This window comes from Physella acuta, unplaced genomic scaffold, assembly GCF_028476545.2.
Source record: "Physella acuta isolate Inbredline_101_S28 unplaced genomic scaffold, ASM2847654v3 ptg002272l, whole genome shotgun sequence".
In the NCBI taxonomy this organism is placed as follows: domain Eukaryota; kingdom Metazoa; phylum Mollusca; class Gastropoda; family Physidae; genus Physella; species Physella acuta.
In genome coordinates this window covers 17,946-36,151 of record NW_026733771.1, presented here as the reverse complement: position 1 = coordinate 36,151, position 18,206 = coordinate 17,946, and the positions used below count along the sequence as shown (strand labels likewise).

Here is an 18,206-nt window from a genome sequence, read left to right as displayed (position 1 = left end):
TTGGTGGACCACCAAAGTTGCCTACCATTAAACTGGTAGACCACCAAAGTTGCCTACCATTAAGCTGGTGGATCACCAAAGTTGCCTACTTTCAGAGGCGTAGCGAGGGGGGGGGGCGGGGGTGCGGACCAGGTGATACCATTGAAGGGGATGACACCGAGGCAAAAAATAGCAAAATATATAAAGAAAAATTTTAGAGGGGGGATGCAAATCGAAAGTGTGAGGGGGGGGGTGCAAATCAAAAAATCGAAAATTGAAAGTTTGTCCCCGGGAAGGGTCGCTACGCCTCTGGGGGGGGGGGGGTGACACCATTAAGTGCCGCACCAAGTGACACCCGACCTCGCTACGCCACTGCCTACCTTTGAGCGGGTGGACCACCATACTACTTCGCCCCGACTTGCTTTTAACCGATGACGTTGAGCCCCTTCTCTTGTCTTGTGCTGTGCTTTTTCTGTGCTTTGAGCCGGTTGAAAGCCTGCTTGTCACACTCACTACGTCGTCGTCTGAGAGATAGGAATGATTGTGTGAAGATTGGTGATGAGGATTGTAACAGCAATAATTGAATTGAGATCGGTGATGTAGATTGTAAGAGCAATGATTGTGTAGGGAGATTGGTGGTGTGGATTGTAAGAGCAATGATTGTGTAGGGAGATTGGTGGTGTGGATTGTAAGAGCAATGTTTGTGTAAGGAGATTGGTGGTGTGGATTGTAAGAGCAATGATTGTGTGATTGGTGGTGTGGAAAGTACGAGCAATGATTGTGTGGTGATTGGTGGCGGAGATGTACGAGCAATGATTGTGTGGTGATTGATGGTGGAGATGTACGAGCAATGATTGTGTGGTGATTGGTGGTGGAGATGTACGAGCAATGATTGTGTGGTGATTGGTGGTGGAGATGTACGAGCAATGATTGTGTGGTGATTGGTGGTGGAGATGTACGAGCAATGATTGTGTGGTGATTGGTGGTGGAGATGTACGAGCAATGATTATGTGGTGATTGGTGGTGGAGATGTACGAGCAATGATTGTGTGGTGATTGGTGGTGGTGATGTACGAGCAATGATTGTGTGGAGATTGTGTTGTGGAAAGTGATTGTGTAGTGTTTGTATTGTGGGAAGAGATACCGCTGAAATGTTGTGTTGATTGGTTGTGTTGATTGGTTGTGTTGATTGGTTGTGTTGATTGGTTGTGTTGATTGGTTGTGTTGATTGGTTGTGTTGATTGGTTGTGTTGATTGGTTGTGTTGATTGGTTGTGTTGATTGGTTGTGTTGATTGGTTGTGTTGATTGGTTGTGTTGATTGGTTGTGTTGATTGGTTGTGTTGATTGGTTGTGTTGATTGGTTGTGTTGATTGGTTGTGTTGATTGGTTGTGTTGATTGGTTGTGTTGATTGGTTGTGTTGATTGGTTGTGTTGATTGGTTGTGTTGATTGGTTGTGTTGATTGGTTGTGTTGATTGGTTGTGTTGATTGGTTGTGTTGATTGGTTGTGTTGATTGGTTGTGTTGATTGGTTGTGTTGATTGGTTGTGTTGATTGGTTGTGTTGATTGGTTGTGTTGATTGGTTGTGTTGATTGGTTGTGTTGATTGGTTGTGTTGATTGGTTGTGTTGAAAAAAAAACAAGTTAATTAAAAAGTCTAGTGACAATTTTAGCGCAATTTCCTTATGTTATCTAAAAATAACTCTGTCGTAGCGTAAATCAAGAGCAGGGTTAGTAAAACCATTGGTTAGTTATTAAAACGTTTTTTATTAAATTTTTTTCAGTATTTTACATGTTTTATTTACAATAGAACGTGATGACGCGTGTGGTGTGGTTGGATAAATATGCCTACTAATTCGGTCAAAATTTTAATTAATTCAAAAAATTTTTTGTGACCGAACGAAAGGATATTTTTGAAAACTTGTTCGGTAATATTGTTCTAAATTATGGCAGGAATCGATTGGTACATGTTTCAAGTCGCTAAGTGGTCTGGTTGCCGAGATATGGGCCAAAACCTGCTTTTTTCGAGGTTTTTTGGCTTTTCCGGGAAATCCATGAAAGAAACCCGGAATTTTTATGGCCTTTGTTCACCCTCGTAACTTGCTTAACATAATTGCTTTGGGAACTAGTCATCGATATTGCTTCGTTGAGGAGGAGATACGACTTAAAGCTGCGGACACACATCCATCCATCCATCCATCCATTCATTCATACATTCATACATCCAGAAATGACGGGTTAATACACGCAATTCTCACACGCAATTCTCCAGAATGGAAATTGCGCTAAAAAGTGGTTATGTGGCTAAATCATGGCTTTTCTGTACTGGAAAAGATCCTGAGATAAATGTTTTTTTTTACCTATATTGTCTTTATTGTCGTCTTTTGGCTGTATAGTTATCAAAATTTCTTCTTTGGTAGTTTCTGCAGTTGTATCAGCGGCTAAAGAATAGGTAGGCACAGATTATTTTATTTAAAATTTTTTTTTTTAGATAGATGAAATTAATAATATCTATACAATATAATAACATTTGTTTCGTGTGTGAGTAAATAAAAAAAAAATGATAACTGAGCTATTACAACTCAGTTTGGTAGGTAAACGTGTAGTTTATTTTTTTAATAAAAAAGGTAATTTGCGACCGCCAATAAATGCGTGTCAACTAGCTACCATCGTACATTTTAAAAACTTACGTGTAGCTGGGATTTCAGTAGCTTTTCGACGTCTAGCTTTAGAAGAAAGATGTAAATATTGTATGCACATTTGATAATAACAAAGACTAAATAAGCACATGTGGCAATCTAATTATAATTATATAATTATAATTAAAAACATATAAACATTAATATATATATATATATAATTAAAAACATATAAACATTAATATATATATATATATATATATATATATATATATATATATATATATATATATATATATATATATATATAATATATAATGCATTTATATATTTACATATTATTATATATACGTATATATAGCGTTATATATATATATATATATATATATATATATATATATATATATATATATATATATATACTCATTATATAATTAAACTTACGGTCCACAAAAGTTTTCTTTATTTTTGTTATGTCTGAAAATGAATAATTATGAGTAAATGTAACGCTTATTTGTCGGTAGGAAAATAAACTTAAAAAGAGGCTAGTTAGATTGGTGATCGCTGTTGTCGTATGTAAGGTACAGATAGTAACATACGAGACTTGCGCACGCTAGCATGCTGTGTATTTACTATTCAGATTAAACCGAATGCAGTGATTGATAACGATTTGCTTTCAACAACTTAATCACCACTCAATTACTCACACACCAACAACCACCCAACCACTCAACTACACAACCACTCAGCCACCCAACCACACAACCACAACCCCTCAACCTCTCAAACACTCAACCCCCTCAAACACACAACCACACAACATCTCAACCACCCAACCACTGAACCTCTCAACTGCATAACCACCCAACCAACCAACGACTCAACCACTCAGATAACTAACCAGTTTTGTGGTCATCACATTAACCAACCATGCAGAAAAATGCATTGATTAAGACAACCAGAAAGACAACCACTAACGTTACAACCTCTATACCGTCATCACCAACCATGCAGTCAACCACTCAACCAAACAGGTTGTCAATCTAAACGCCAACATACGGTGAACCCACAGATCAACCCTAGAATCCTACCACTAAATCAACCGTGCAGTCAACCACTAAACCAACCATGCAGTCAACCACAAAACCAACCATGGATTCAACCACTGAACCAACCATGCAGTAAACCACTTTACCTGCCATGCAGTAAACCACTTAACCAACCATGCAGTAAACCACTTAACCAACCATGCAGTAAACCACTTAACCAACCCAGTGCGCATATAACAACTTACTTGATACAACACTGGACATCTTGGTTCTATTGCTCGTGCCTTTAGAAACATTTATAAATATATATATATATATATATATATATATATATATATATATATATATATATATATATATATATATATATATATATATATATATATATTATATATATATATATATATATATATATATATACTAGCTGCATACCCGTGCACCGCCACGGTAAAAAAAATTTAAATTTACCAACTTGAGAACAGAACAAAACTAAACACAACACAAACGCAGCACAAACGCAACACAAACACAACACAAACACAACACAAACACAACACAACACAAACACAACAAAAACACAAATAAAAACACAAACACAAAAGAAAACACAATCACAATGCAAACAAACACAATTCAAACACAAACGACAACACAAAAGACAACACTCATAAATTTGCATTCACATTTTGCTAATTATAATATTGCAACAATAATTCCATCTTGTATGTCCATAGATTTTGCATTCACATTTTCTTTATTAGCGTGAGTTGAATTTATTTTAAAATTACCTCCCTTGGAAAATTACTAAACAGTTTAATTAATTAGTTTTTTCAACCCCAGCCCTCAAATATATATATATATATATATATATATATATATATATATATATATATATATATATATATATATATATATATATATATATTTCGCCCATGCGAAATTGAAATAATTTTTCGCAGAAACCTCCCCATGTGTTTTCTCAACAACTTCCCAAAGTTTCATGGCGATCGGATGACAGATGTAGTAATGCATGAAAGACAAATCAAGTCTGATAAAATATATTAGGAGGGTTTCATCAATGCTTTACCAATCCTATATTCTTAAACGTGTGATTTTGTTTTCTAAAACTGAGTTACTTAAGTGTAAACCTTGCCTGGGCTTGGATCATATTTTACGGGTTTACCTACACTACAACCCAGCACGTGTCGTGCTGTACGAAAGCCTAGAGTGTACGTTAATCACTCACCGTAATATCACCGTTAATCACACACCAAAGTGTCGTGGACGTAGAGCAAGTTCTCGTGAGCTCACGATTTCACTACCGCAAGGGCGCCACTTCCGTTTTGGCTCGGTTTAATCATCGGTGTGCCGACTTATCAATATTCTAGGGTTCTCCTTAAAAGTAACATATGCGCCATAGTGCTCACATGATAGCGCAGGGCGTCAAATCGCACCCTACCGGTGTGCCCGCGGAAGCGCCTGATTATTTTTAGTGAACGAGTCTAAAACCCCATCTTATGCATAGTTATCGAACTGTTTACAATGAACGTAGGCGACATTGCGCTCACGGGAAAGCCCAGGGCGCCAAATCACATCATGCAGGGGAAAATGAAAACGTGATTCCACATAGTCAACGATTATTGTTGCCCAACGTGTCTTTGCTGTATAGCCTTTATTTAAAACGAACGTAGGCGCCATATTGCCCGGGGCGCTTCAGGTCACGCAATAGGCGGGGGCGTAACTCTACATCTGCCCAAATTTTCCTCTGCCCAACTCTTCCTCTGTCTAACTCTTCCTCTGCCCATCTCTTCCTCTGCCCAAATTTTCCTCTGCCCAACTCTTCCTCTGCCCAACTCTTCCTCAGTCTAACTCTTCCTCTGCCCATCTCTTCCTCTGCCCAAATTTTTCTCTGCCTAACTCTTCCTCTGCCTAACTCTTCCTCTGCCCAACTCTTCCTCTGCCCAACTCTTCCTCTGCCCAACTCTTCCTCTGCCCAACTCTTCCTCTGTCCTTACTAATTCCACCAAACTTCAACTTCCCCTATACCTGACTTAAATGTTTTTAGGACAACCTACTTTCCTCTTTCCATGCGGGTTCCCATCTAGTGCATGTCAGGTGATTTTGCTTGTTTCACCTCATTCCAGTTTTCCATGATTTATCAGTTTTAATATTTACAAAAAAACGAATGATCTTCTATTGTATAAACCTTTTGACTCAGTCGAACCTATCATATCGTTGTTTTTCTGCTTTGTCTTTGTATGTGAAACTTTGCGGTGCGCGGACCTTTGACCACAGGTGTTTTGACCATAGGGGTTTTGACCACAGCGGGTCAAAGCCCCGTTGTGGTCAAACCCCCTATGGTCAAAGCCTCTATCGTCAAAGCTCCGCTGTGGTCAAACCCCCTATGGTCAAACCCCCTATGGTCAAACCCCCTATGGTCAAAGCCTCTATCGTCAAAGCTCCGCTGTGGTCAAACCCCCTATGGTCAAACCCCCTATGGTCAAAGCACCTATGGTCAAACCCCCTATGGTCAAAGCCCCGCTGTGGTCAAACCCCTATGGTCAAAGCACATCTGTGATCAAAGCCCCGCTGTGGTCAAACCCCCTATGGTCAAACCCCCTATGGTCAAACCCCCTATGGTCAAAGCTCCGCTATGGTCAAAGCACCTAGGAACAACTTTGCAGTGGTTTTAGCGGTATTCTAAATGATGGCGGTGTTTGATAAACACGGACACACCTTACAATCAAGGATTCACACGTTATGTAACTATAACTATCAGATAAAACATACTTAACAGTACCTTCAACAGTAAGTGATCTCCTTCTCGTTTGAACTGTAAAGAAACAGAGATAAATAGAAGAATTTCTATTTAAATTTTAAGACAGACTTATAATGAGAATAATAATCCTATGCAAATAAATGTGTACTACTCTAATCAGTGAAGACAATTTAAAAATTGTAAGTGTTAGTCTTTTTTTTATACCTACCCTTACATTTTTTACACATGCATTCAACATTTGAACAAAACGTAACAAGCAGTCCCCAAAACTGCTTAGCTCGATAACCTCGGGACTAGCTCCCAAGTGAGCTCTTTTGAATACTCGCTGGTTGGTTCTATCTGTACTTGTTATTACTGTACTAAATGTTCAGTCCTGTACCCACTGGTCAATCCTGTACACACAAGTCAGTCTTGTACCCACAAGTCAGTTTTGTACACACAGTCCTGTACCCACAAGTCAGTCTTGTACCCACAGTCCTGTACACACTGGTCAGTCCTGTACCCACAGGTCAGTCATGTACCCACAGTCCTGTACACACTGGTCAGTCATGTACCCACTGGTCAGTCCTGTACCCACAGTCCTGTACCCACTGGTCAATCCTGTACACACAAGTCAGTCTTGTACCCACAGTCCTGTACACACTGGTCAGTCATGTACCCACTGGTCAGTCCTGTACCCACAGTCCTGTACCCACTGGTCAATCCTGTACACACAAGTCAGTCTTGTACCCACAGTCCTGTACACACTGGTCAGTCATGTACCCACTGGTCAGTCCTGTACCCACAGTCCTGTACCCACTGGTCAGTCCTGTACCCACAGTCCTGTACCCACAGTCCTGTACACACTGGTCAGTCCTGTACCCACTGGTCAGTCCTGTACCCACAGTCCTGTACCCACTGGTCAGTCCTGTACCCACAGTCCTGTACCCACAGTCCTGTACCCACTGGTCAGTCCTGTACCCACAGTCCTGTACCCACAGTCCTGTACCCACAGTCCTGTACCCACTGGTCAGTCCTGTACCCACAGTCCTGTACCCACTGGTCAGTCCTGCACCCACAGGTCAGTCATGTACACACTGGTCAGTCCTGTACACACTGTCTTCCTTACGCCCCTCGCCACCGCTCCCCATTTTTCCAACATCTACATCCCAACCGACCACACCTACCTTTCTCAGTGGTAGGCACAATTGCAGGGTCGCTCCTCTTTCTTTCCTCTGAAATAAAAAAAAAACAACAACATTTTTCTATGTTTAAAGCGAATAAAAACATGTGTGTATTACACAAAAGGGAATATGTGTTTTATCACTTTACTAGCCGTCCCGGCCAGGCCCTGCTCTGGCTTCTGTGAAAAACCTTTCTGTTAAAGACCATTACCTGTGTGTTTAGTAATCATCATAAACCCGGCATTGCCCACCCAAACCACAACCAACCAAAACCAAAACAACAAAACGCAAACATAACGCTAACACAATTACAAATACAAACGAAAACAAAAACCTAACAACAAACCCAACCACAACCACAAACACCAATACAAACACAAAGAAAAAAACAAACGAAAAAACAAACGAAAACAAACCAAATCCAAACGCAAAACCAACCACAAACACAAATACAAACACAAAGAAAAAAACAAACGAAAAAACAAACGAAAACAAACCAAATCCAAACGCAAAACCAACCACAAACACAAACCCAAAGAAAAAAAACACAAACGAAAAAGCAAACGAAAACAAACCAAATCCAAACGCAAAACCAACCACAAACACAAATACAAACACAAACCCAAAAAAAAAACGAAAACGAAAAAAGAAAGAACAAAAACGAACCAAATTCAAAACGCAACCACTATCGCAAAGCCAACCTATACTGTACTTATTTACCCTGTCCCTGTTCAATCCCCGTACGGTGAGTTGTATCAGTCATATGATGATATTCCAGTTTGTATCTGTTTGCGTTCATGTACACAGTGGCGTAGCGAGGTCGGGTGTCACCCGGTGCGGCACTTAATGGTGTCACCCCCCCCCCCCCCAGAGGCGTAGCGACCTTTCCCGGGAACAAACTTTCAATTTTCGATTTGCACTCCCCCTCAAACTTTCGTTTTGCATCTCCCCCCCTTAAAACGTTCGATTTCCACCTCTTAAAAGACTATTTAACACTCGAATTAATCACTTACTTAAGTGAAATTATCATTTTTCTCTATATGTTTTGCTATATTTTGCCTTGGTGTCACCCCCTAAATGGTGTCACCCGGTGCGGTCCGCACCCCCGCCTCCCCCCCCCCCCCCTCTGCGTATACAAAAGGTGTTTGAGAACATGTATGATGCCTGGTCCAGTTCTTCTACCAGGATAGTGTATGTTAGTTCTGTGTACTTTTATATAGCCACTGTATCGTAGTTATGTGTACTAGTTTGTGTTAGTTCTGTGTACTTTTCTATAGCCACTGTATCGTAGTTTTGTGTACTAGTTTGTGTTAGTTCTGTGTACTTTTCTATAGCCACTGTATCGTAGTTTTGTGTACTAGTTTGTGTTAGTTCTGTGTACTTTTATATAGCCACTGTATCGTAGTTATGTGTACTAGTTTGTGTTAGTTCTGTGTACTTTTCTATAGCCACTGTATCGTAGTTATGTGTACTAGTTTGTGTTAGTTCTGTGTACATTTATATAGCGACTGTATCGTAGTTTTGTGTACTAGCTTTTGTTACTATTTATAATAGCCTGTGTTTGTGTAGATAGTGTAGATAGTGTAGATAGTGTAGATAGTGTAGATAGTGTAGGTAGTGTAGATAGTGTAGGTAGTGTAGATAGTGTAGATAGTGTAGATAGTGTAGGTAGTGTAGATAGTGTAGATAGTGTTGATAGTGTAAATAGTGTAGATAGTGTAGAGAGTGCAGATAGTGTAGGTAGTGTAGATAGTGTAGATAGTGTAGGTAGTGTAGGTAGTGTAGATAGTGTAGGTAGTGTAGATAGTGTAGATAGTGTTGATAGTGTAAATAGTGTAGATAGTGTAGAGAGTGCAGATAGTGTAGGTAGTGTAGATAGTGCAGATAGTGTAGGTAGTGTAGGTAGTGTAGATAGTGTAGATAGTGTAATTAGTGTAGATAGTGTAGGTAGTGTAGATAGTGTAGATAGTGTAGGTAGTGTAGATAGTGTAGATAGTGTAGATAGTATGAAACTCGTTTTAAGTGTTAACTAGCCTTCGTTTTAATCAGCCTTGTGTTTTGTAACCCATTAGGCGTTAGTGGTTGCTCGACGCACTGGATTCACAACAAACACCCCCACCCCTTATTCGGGCGTAAAACAGGTAATGACCATTACGTAGTAATAATTTAGGCTTAGATCAGGGGTTCCCAACCCCGTGCCCGCGGGCGCCATGGCGCCCGCCGAATGATTCGTATGTGCCCGCCTCTCACTATTCGACAGAGACAGAATTTTTTTCATAAACATTATTGAAAGATTGAAGGGGATGGAAATCGAAAGTTTGAGGGGGGGGGGGGTGCAAATCGAAAGTTTTGTCCCGGGTGACGGGAAGGGTCGCTACGCCTCTGGAAGGAGTTTGTCGATTTAAAACAGGTGGTATAGGTGGTGCCCGCCATCCTACCGATATTTTAGAATGTGCTCTAGAGTAAAAATAGGTTGGGAACCCCTGGCTTAGATGTTTACCTTTACCCGTGACTATTATGCTTCCGTCTTCATCTTTGCTGTCAGCTGAAAAAAAAACAACGGAACAGTTAAATGTTCACATATTAAATTTTTTTTAATTAGTTTTATTACTCAATTAAGCAAACAAAAGAAGTTTTATTTCTTCTGTATATTGTTACGAACTAAATAAAATTAGATACATCTAGACCAGGGGTCTCCAAACTTTTCAGCCCGAGGGCCGCATTAACTATCAAAAATCAGTTCAGGGGCCAGTTTCTTAATTTTTTTTTCCGTGGACAAAAAGATCTACGCGGGCCGGATGAGAGGACCTTGCGGGCCGCATCCGGCCCGCGGGCCGTAGTTTGGAGACCCCGGATCTAGACACACAGCCGAGATTAGAAGAGAGGGTGATAAACAAGGGACCGCTTACACACATCTGTGAATCTCCCAGTACCGATGTTGAAGTAAACAAAATTCGTGGTTAAGTTTAGCATGGTCTGATTTAGATTTCTTGGTTATAGTTAGGGTTATGGCAGGAAGTAGTTTTAACTTTCTGCCTGGCGGTGCCTTTATTTAACATTATTTAAATAACAGTAATTTTAAAATACCCTTTATTTAACATTATTGTAATAACAGTAATTCTCAAAAAGCTTTTATTTAACATCATTTTAATAACATTAATTCTAAAAACCCTCTATTTAACAGTATATTAATTATAGTAATTCTTTCTAAAAAAGCCTTTTTTTAACGTTGTTAATTATATTTGTAATAATTGTAATTCTAAAATAGCCTTTATTTAACGTTGTTTTAATAACAGTAATTCTAAAATATCCTTTATTTAACATTATTTTAATAACAGTAATTCTAAAATAGCCTTTATTTAACATTATTTTCGTATCATTAATTCTAAAATAGTCTTTATTTAACGTTGTTTTAATATCAGTAATTCTAAAATACCCTTTATTTAACAGTATATTAATAATAGTAATTCTAAAATACCCTTTATTTAACATTATTTTAATAACAGTAATTCTAAAATAGCTTTTATTTAACATCATTTTAATAACAGTAATTCTAAAAGAAAAGAACTTACTCGACTGGATGGATGGGACGAAAGCAGCGCTGGTGTCCTGTTCTGTAAAATAGAAATGTATGGCATATTTTACAAGCGTTATTAACTGGGTCGTAGTGGTTCAATGTCGCAAGGTAGGTGGAGTCGAAGCTTATGTGGTGCCAACTTTATTGTGAACAAGTGACTAAAATTTGGAAAATAAAACAAATATAAAAACAAATATAATAATACGCTTTTGAATGCACTGAAAATAAAGAAAATAAACGCGCTTTCTCTGCGTTGCGTCGCTGAAATATGTAAGAAAATCTCATGATGGACCATTCGAAGCACGAAACATCGGTAGGCCCCTAACTACGAACTAAATCCATTCGAAACACGAAACATCGGTAGGCCCCCGAACTACGAACTAAAACCATTCGAAGCACGAAACATCGGTAGGCCCCCGAACTACGAACTAAAACCATTCGAAACACGAAACATCGGTAGGCCCCCGAACTACGAACTAAAACTATTTGAAGCACGAAACATCGGTAGGCCCCCGAACTACGAACTAAAACCATTCGAAACACGAAACATCGGTAGGCCCCCGAACTACGAACTAAAACTATTTGAAGCACGAAACATCGGTAGGCCCCCGAACTACGAACTAAATCCATTCGAAACACGAAACATCGGTAGGCCCCCGAACTACGAACTAAAACCATTCGAAGCACGAAACAACTTTCTTAGTTGGTTCTTGTGCCTGTTTTGGGTTCTTTTCTTATTTTCAGTACATTACAAAGTTTGATATTATAAAAGTTTGTTTTTCTTGCTTTGTAGTGCATAATAATAAAGCTTGTTATTATAAAGATTTTCATATTTGTTTTTTTATTTTCTTACCTTTTTTAGTGCATAATTAAGCTTGTTATTATAAAGGATTTTATTTTTGTTTCGTTTAATTTAAACACAATTGTAAAACCGCGCCTGTTAAATTTTATTCCCCCCCCCTCCCCCGCCCACCGCTTGCTCAAGAGATGAGAAATCAGCAAGCTTACCTTCCATTTTCTCCAAACGTATTTTGGCCTTTTTTGTCTGGGTTTTCACTGAGGATAAAGTTTAAAAAAAAAAATTGGGTTTAGGGGTGGGGGTGCGGGGGGGGGGTGTCGTAATGAATAAGTCCAGAAAGAAATTTTTTCTTGGGTGTGTTTAACGTGAGACGACTAACCTGAAAGTCTCGAGTTCGAATCCCGGGTTCAAGCCACTAAAACTTCTCTTAGTCCACTCAGTGGGACGGAGTGGTCTAGCGGTAGAGAGCTGGACTGCTAACCCGTAAGACTCGAGTTCGAATCCCGGGTTCAAGTCAGTAGACCGTTCCTGAGTCCACCCAACTCAGATGGGTACCTAACTCACGTTAGGGAAAGTAAAGGCGGCTGGGCATAGTGCTGACCACACTATCTCTTCATATGCCGAGGTCACAGAAACAAGTGAACTCTACTTTACTTGCCCCATAGACCGTCAGGTTTGAAAAGGGAACTTTTACTTTTTACCACTCAGCTCTGACTCATGTTAGAAAAAGTAAATGTGGTTAGGCATAGTGAAAAAAAAAACACCATCTCTTTATATGCCGAGCTCACTGAAACAGGTAAACTCTACTTCATCTCCGAAATGGACCGTTAGGTTCGAATAGGGTACTCTACTTTTTTTTTACTAAGTTTGAACTATGTAGAGGTATGCGACAGATACCAAAAAATGCAAGCATGTAAAATGTATATAGCTTTGCAATACACTAAAACCCAACCCTGTACTAAAAATATAAATAATACTCACTGTATTCGTTCCATTCCGCGCTAGTTTTTTTCCGACCCTTTTTCGTCTTCCCTACATAGAAATATTTCATATTTGTAAATATTTCACGGCTTTACTGGTTTAAAATTTAAAAATAAAAAATGTTTGACAGCGTCACTGTTTTTAAATTTAGAGAATTTTTGACAAAATTACAGGTTAAAATTTAGCAAGTATTTGACAAAAAAGGACTCAGTTAGTTTTAAAAAAGTGACTGACAGGAAATTAACAAGTTCGAGAAAAATGCTAATTTACACTCACAAAAATGATTGGAAAAATGATTAGATACATCAATCTTATCACAAAGACACCAAATTACCCTCACAAAAACGACTACTAAAAGATGTTAAGCTCATCTTACAAAAACGTTCGCTCTATAGGAGGCTAAACTCCACTTACATAAAAGACCGCTCTAAAAGCGGCTAAGCTCCATTAATAAAAACGACCGCTCCAAAAGCAGCTAAGCTCATCTTACAAAAACGACCGCTCTATAAGCGGCTAAGCTCCATTGAGAAAAACGACAGCTCTAAAAGCGGCTAAGCCCCACTGACAAAAACGACCTCTTTAAAAGCGGCTACGTTTCACTTACAAAATCGACCACTTTAAAAGCGGCTACGTTTCACTTACAAAAACGACCACTTTAAAAGCAGCTACGTTTCACTTACAAAAACGACCACTATAAAAGCGGCTACGTTTCACTTACAAAAACGACCACTTTAAAAGCGACTACGTTTCACTTACAAAAACGACCACTTTAAAAGCGGCTACCTTTCACTTATAAAAACGACCACATTAAAAGCGGCTACGTTTCACTTACAAAAACAACCACTTTAAAAGCGGCTACCTTTCACTTACAAAAACGACCACTTTAAAAGCGGCTACGTTTCACTTACAAAAACGACCACTTTAAAAGCGGATACGTTTCACTTACAAAAACGACCACTTTAAAAGCGGCTACCTTTCACTTACAAAAACGACCACTTTAAAAGCGGCTACGTTTTACTTACAAAAACGACCACTATAAAAGCGCCTACGTTTCACTTACAAAAACGACCACTTTAAAAGCGGCTACCTTTCACTTACAAAAACGACCACTTTAAAAGCGGCTACCTTTCACTTACAAAAACGACAATTTTAAAAGCGGCTACGTTTCACTTACAAAAACGACCACTTTAAAAGCAGCTACGTTTCACTTACAAAAACGACCACTTTAAAAGCGGCTACGTTTCACTTACAAAAACGACCACTATAAAAGCGCCTACGTTTCACTTACAAAAACGACCACTTTAAAAGCGGCTACGTTTCACTTACAAAAACGACCACTTTAAAAGCGGCTACGTTTCACTTACAAAAACGACCACTATAAAAGCGCCTACGTTTCACTTACAAAAACGACCACTTTAAAAGCGGCTACCTTTCACTTACAAAAACGACCACTTTAAAAGCGGCTACGTTTCACTTACAAAAACGACCACTTTAAAAGCGGCTACCTTTCACTTACAAAAACGACCACTTTAAAAGCGGCTACGTTTCACTTACAAAAACGACCACTTTAAAAGCGGCTACGTTTCACTTACAAAAACGACCACTTTAAAAGCGGCTAACTTTCACATACAAAAACGACCACTTTAAAAGCGGCTACGTTTCACTTACAGAAACGCTCTTCCAAACTTTTCATTTCTTCATCAGTGAACAAGGGCTTTGGTGACGAGCGTCGTCCTAAAAAAAACAACAACACAATTAGATATTAGCCTTGAAGTAAAATTTAAACATCAGTTACTAGATTTAAACTGCAGCCCCCTCTTATCTTAATATCTATTATTTTTTATAACTTTATAAAGCATCGAGGTTTTTTTTTTCTGTTATTAATAGTTTTATTATTTGACACTAAATTTATATACAGCGAATTATATTTCACTGACACCCAATCTAAAATGATCAGACCAGGAAGAATTGTCATCGCCGTAAGAAACGAATCTTAAACATTATTTAAAAATGTGAACTAGTACACAGATTTATTAAATACAACCTAACCAAAGAGAAAACGGTGGGGCAGCTTGACATGGATTATCACAGGGACAAATAAAGGGAACAGGTTTTTAAATTGGTCTGACTAAAATGGAAGCTAATTAATGCGACGTAAAAAAACGAACTATAATCATTCGAACTAGAAAACAGCGTCAGGATTCTGCGAATTAAAACCATCCGAACCACAAACCAGAGGTAGGACCCAAATTTAGAACTAACACAATTCGAAGCACGAAACAGCAGTAGGCACCGAACTACGAACTAAAACAATTCGAAGGACGAAACAACGGTAAGCCCCGAACTACGAACTAAGATCATTCGAAGCATGAAACAACACAAGGCCCCGAACTACGAACTAAAACAATTCGAAGCACGAAACAACGGTAAGCCCCGAACTACGAACTAAGATCATTCGAAGCATGAAACAACACAAGGCCCCGAACTACGAACTAAAACAATTCGAAGCACGAAACAACGGTAAGCCCCGAACTACGAACTAAGATCATTCGAAGCATGAAACAACACAAGGCCCCGAACTACGAACTAAAACAATTCGAAGCACGAAACAACGGTAAGCCCCGAACTACGAACTAAGATCATTCGAAGCATGAAACAACACAAGGCCCCGAACTACGAACTAAAACAATTCGAAGGACGAAACAACTCTATACTTACTTGTCTCCAGTGTTAGTATAGAGCCTGTCAATAGAGAAAATAATTGGCGGGTGTTAGTGGTGATGCAGAGATACTCACACTCTAACACACACACACACACACATATAAATGTATCTATATATATATGTGTGTGTATATATTTATATACGTCTATATATAAATTTTTTTATATTTATATTTGTATATACATGTACTCATAAATCATCGCACCAGTGCATGTTTGTAACTATGCAGCTAGGCGAATCTATATCAATACATATATCTATTTCTTTAACTTATTTATCTATTCATCTATAAAACTATATAGATCTACCTATTTATCAGTTTTTCTATTTATCGATTTATCTGTTTACCTATTTATCTATTAATCTATACGAGCTGACCCGCGACGTAGCATACGCCGATATTTAGTTGTTTTATTTCCTATTTTTCATACTTTGTGAACTGGACCTATGCTGAGACTGAAAAAGTTTTGCTCTAAAACAATATCAGTAGCTCGTGAAGGACGATTATCCTTACCCTCACAATTCCACTTCTCTCCCCCCACCCCACCCCGCCTCCGTGAAAGCAGCCGTCTGTGACGACAGTTTACAGGCTTCAACGAAAAGAGCAAGCAGAACATGTTATTACCTCCCCTTGGTTTCAAATAGTTTAAAAACTAAATTATCTACCCCTTATAGCCGTCACTACGATTGTAAACACCTCACCAGACTGGTGGGGGTGGGGGTGTGGGTGTTAGCGATATGGTTTGTTGAGCTTACGTATTGGTGTCTCGCATGGTCCCAATGAAGAGAATTATATATACGAGCCGACCCTCGGCGAATTATATGCCGCTATTTAGTTGTTTTATTTTCTACTTTTCAGTAATTCATAATTTTTGAATTCAACAGTACCAATGCTGGCACCGAAAATATTTGCTTTAAAACATTATCAGTTGGTCGTTTAGGACTATAACAACGACAATCCTCCCCCACCCTCCTTTCCCTCAACCCCTACCCTACACCCCCCCCCAGTGAAAGCAGCCTCCTCTTAGTTACCTCCCCTAAGTTTAAAATCGTTTCAATCTAAATTATCTGCCCCTAATAGCCGTCACTAAACCCGACTCTACGACTGTAAACATTTAGCGTGAACCAAAGCTCACCAGACCATGTGGGGGTGGGGGTGGAAGGGATATGCCTAGAGAGGAAGAGGAGGGGCTGCTAGGCGCGCTTACAGCTAAATGTTTTCTATGGTGTCCAAGATGAGGATTATATAAATAGATACGAGATATTTTGTACTGATCAACAATTCATAATTGGTAAATTCAACAGTACTTATCTATGTTTCTATTTCTGAATATATATATATATATATATATATATATATATATATATATATATATATATATATATATATATATATATCTATATCTATATCTATAGCTATATATATATATATATATATCTATCTATCTATCTATCTATCTATCTATCTATATATATATATATATATATATATATATATATATATATATATATATATATATATATATATATATATATATATATATATATATATATGTATTGGTGTGTGTGTGTGTGTGTGAGAAAGAGAGTCAGAGAGAGAGAGGTAAATAGCGAGTTCTTGTTTCCGCCAACGCAGTAAAAAATAAAAGTTAATAAAAAGTCTAGTGACAATTTAAGCGCAATTTCCTTATGTTCAAATAATAGTCTAAAAATAGATAGTGATCAAGTTTGTTTTTAAACTAGCTCCTCCTCCTTTGCTTGCGGCTCGCGGAGTTCGCTGCTAAGCCAGCCAGGCCACATGATTTACCCTCGTCCTCCTTCGCCTTCCACTGCCGATTTTGCTATATAGTACTGTAATGTATTATGTATAATGTAATTTTTAAAAAAAAATTGTGACCGAACGAAAGAATATTTTTGAAAACTTTCTTCGGCAATATTGTTCTAAATTATGACAGGAATCGAGTTCAAGTCGCTAAGTGGTCTGGTTGCCGAGATTTGGGCCAAAAACTGCATTTTTTCGAGGTTTTTTGGCTTTTCCGGGAAATCCAGGAAGGAATTCCGGGAATTGTTTTGGCCCACAATCATCCTCGGAACTTGCTTAACATTTTTGCTTTTGGAACTAGTCCTCGATATTGCTTCGTTGAGGAGGAGATACGACTTAAAGCTGCGGACATCCATCCATCCATCCATCCATACAGAAATGACGGGTTAATAAACGCAATTCTCCAGAATGGAAATTGCGCTAAAAAGTGCTTATATTCTCTCAACAGTGATCTATAGCTTGTGTTTATAGGCACACATACTTTTTGAAATTTTGTAGCAGTAATTTGTATTTTTAGAAGTACGGTAGGACTTGTGTTTGTGTTAATGCTAGGGCTAGGGCTAGGGCTAGGGCTAGGGCTAGGGCTAGGGCTAGGGCTAGGGCTTGGGTATATCCTCTAGTAATAAAATGTATACTCACCGCGATGGGCCATGGATGGTTTTCGTGTTGGTGCCTTAAACGGAATTCGGGTTCCCTT

The 18,206-nt window shown here is 38.6% G+C and overlaps 1 protein-coding gene across 1 annotated transcript in view; it reads right to left on the bottom strand.

Annotated features, from left to right (window-relative positions):
- Positions 1 to 18,206, bottom strand: part of LOC131932761 (uncharacterized) — a 62,893-nt gene extending 44,687 nt beyond the window's left edge. The window contains exons 1-14 of the mRNA XM_059289676.1: positions 18,149 to 18,206; positions 15,683 to 15,706; positions 14,633 to 14,698; positions 12,965 to 13,015; positions 12,193 to 12,240; positions 11,180 to 11,221; positions 10,108 to 10,152; positions 7,611 to 7,658; positions 6,466 to 6,498; positions 3,911 to 3,949; positions 3,061 to 3,093; positions 2,668 to 2,703; positions 2,338 to 2,418; positions 360 to 503 (exon numbers count right to left, since the gene is read on the bottom strand). Of these exons, the coding sequence (XP_059145659.1) occupies positions 360 to 503; positions 2,338 to 2,418; positions 2,668 to 2,703; positions 3,061 to 3,093; positions 3,911 to 3,949; positions 6,466 to 6,498; positions 7,611 to 7,658; positions 10,108 to 10,152; positions 11,180 to 11,221; positions 12,193 to 12,240; positions 12,965 to 13,015; positions 14,633 to 14,698; positions 15,683 to 15,706; positions 18,149 to 18,161 (703 nt within the window). The 5' untranslated portion in view covers positions 18,162 to 18,206. The remainder of the gene's footprint in view (positions 1 to 359; positions 504 to 2,337; positions 2,419 to 2,667; positions 2,704 to 3,060; positions 3,094 to 3,910; positions 3,950 to 6,465; positions 6,499 to 7,610; positions 7,659 to 10,107; positions 10,153 to 11,179; positions 11,222 to 12,192; positions 12,241 to 12,964; positions 13,016 to 14,632; positions 14,699 to 15,682; positions 15,707 to 18,148) is intronic.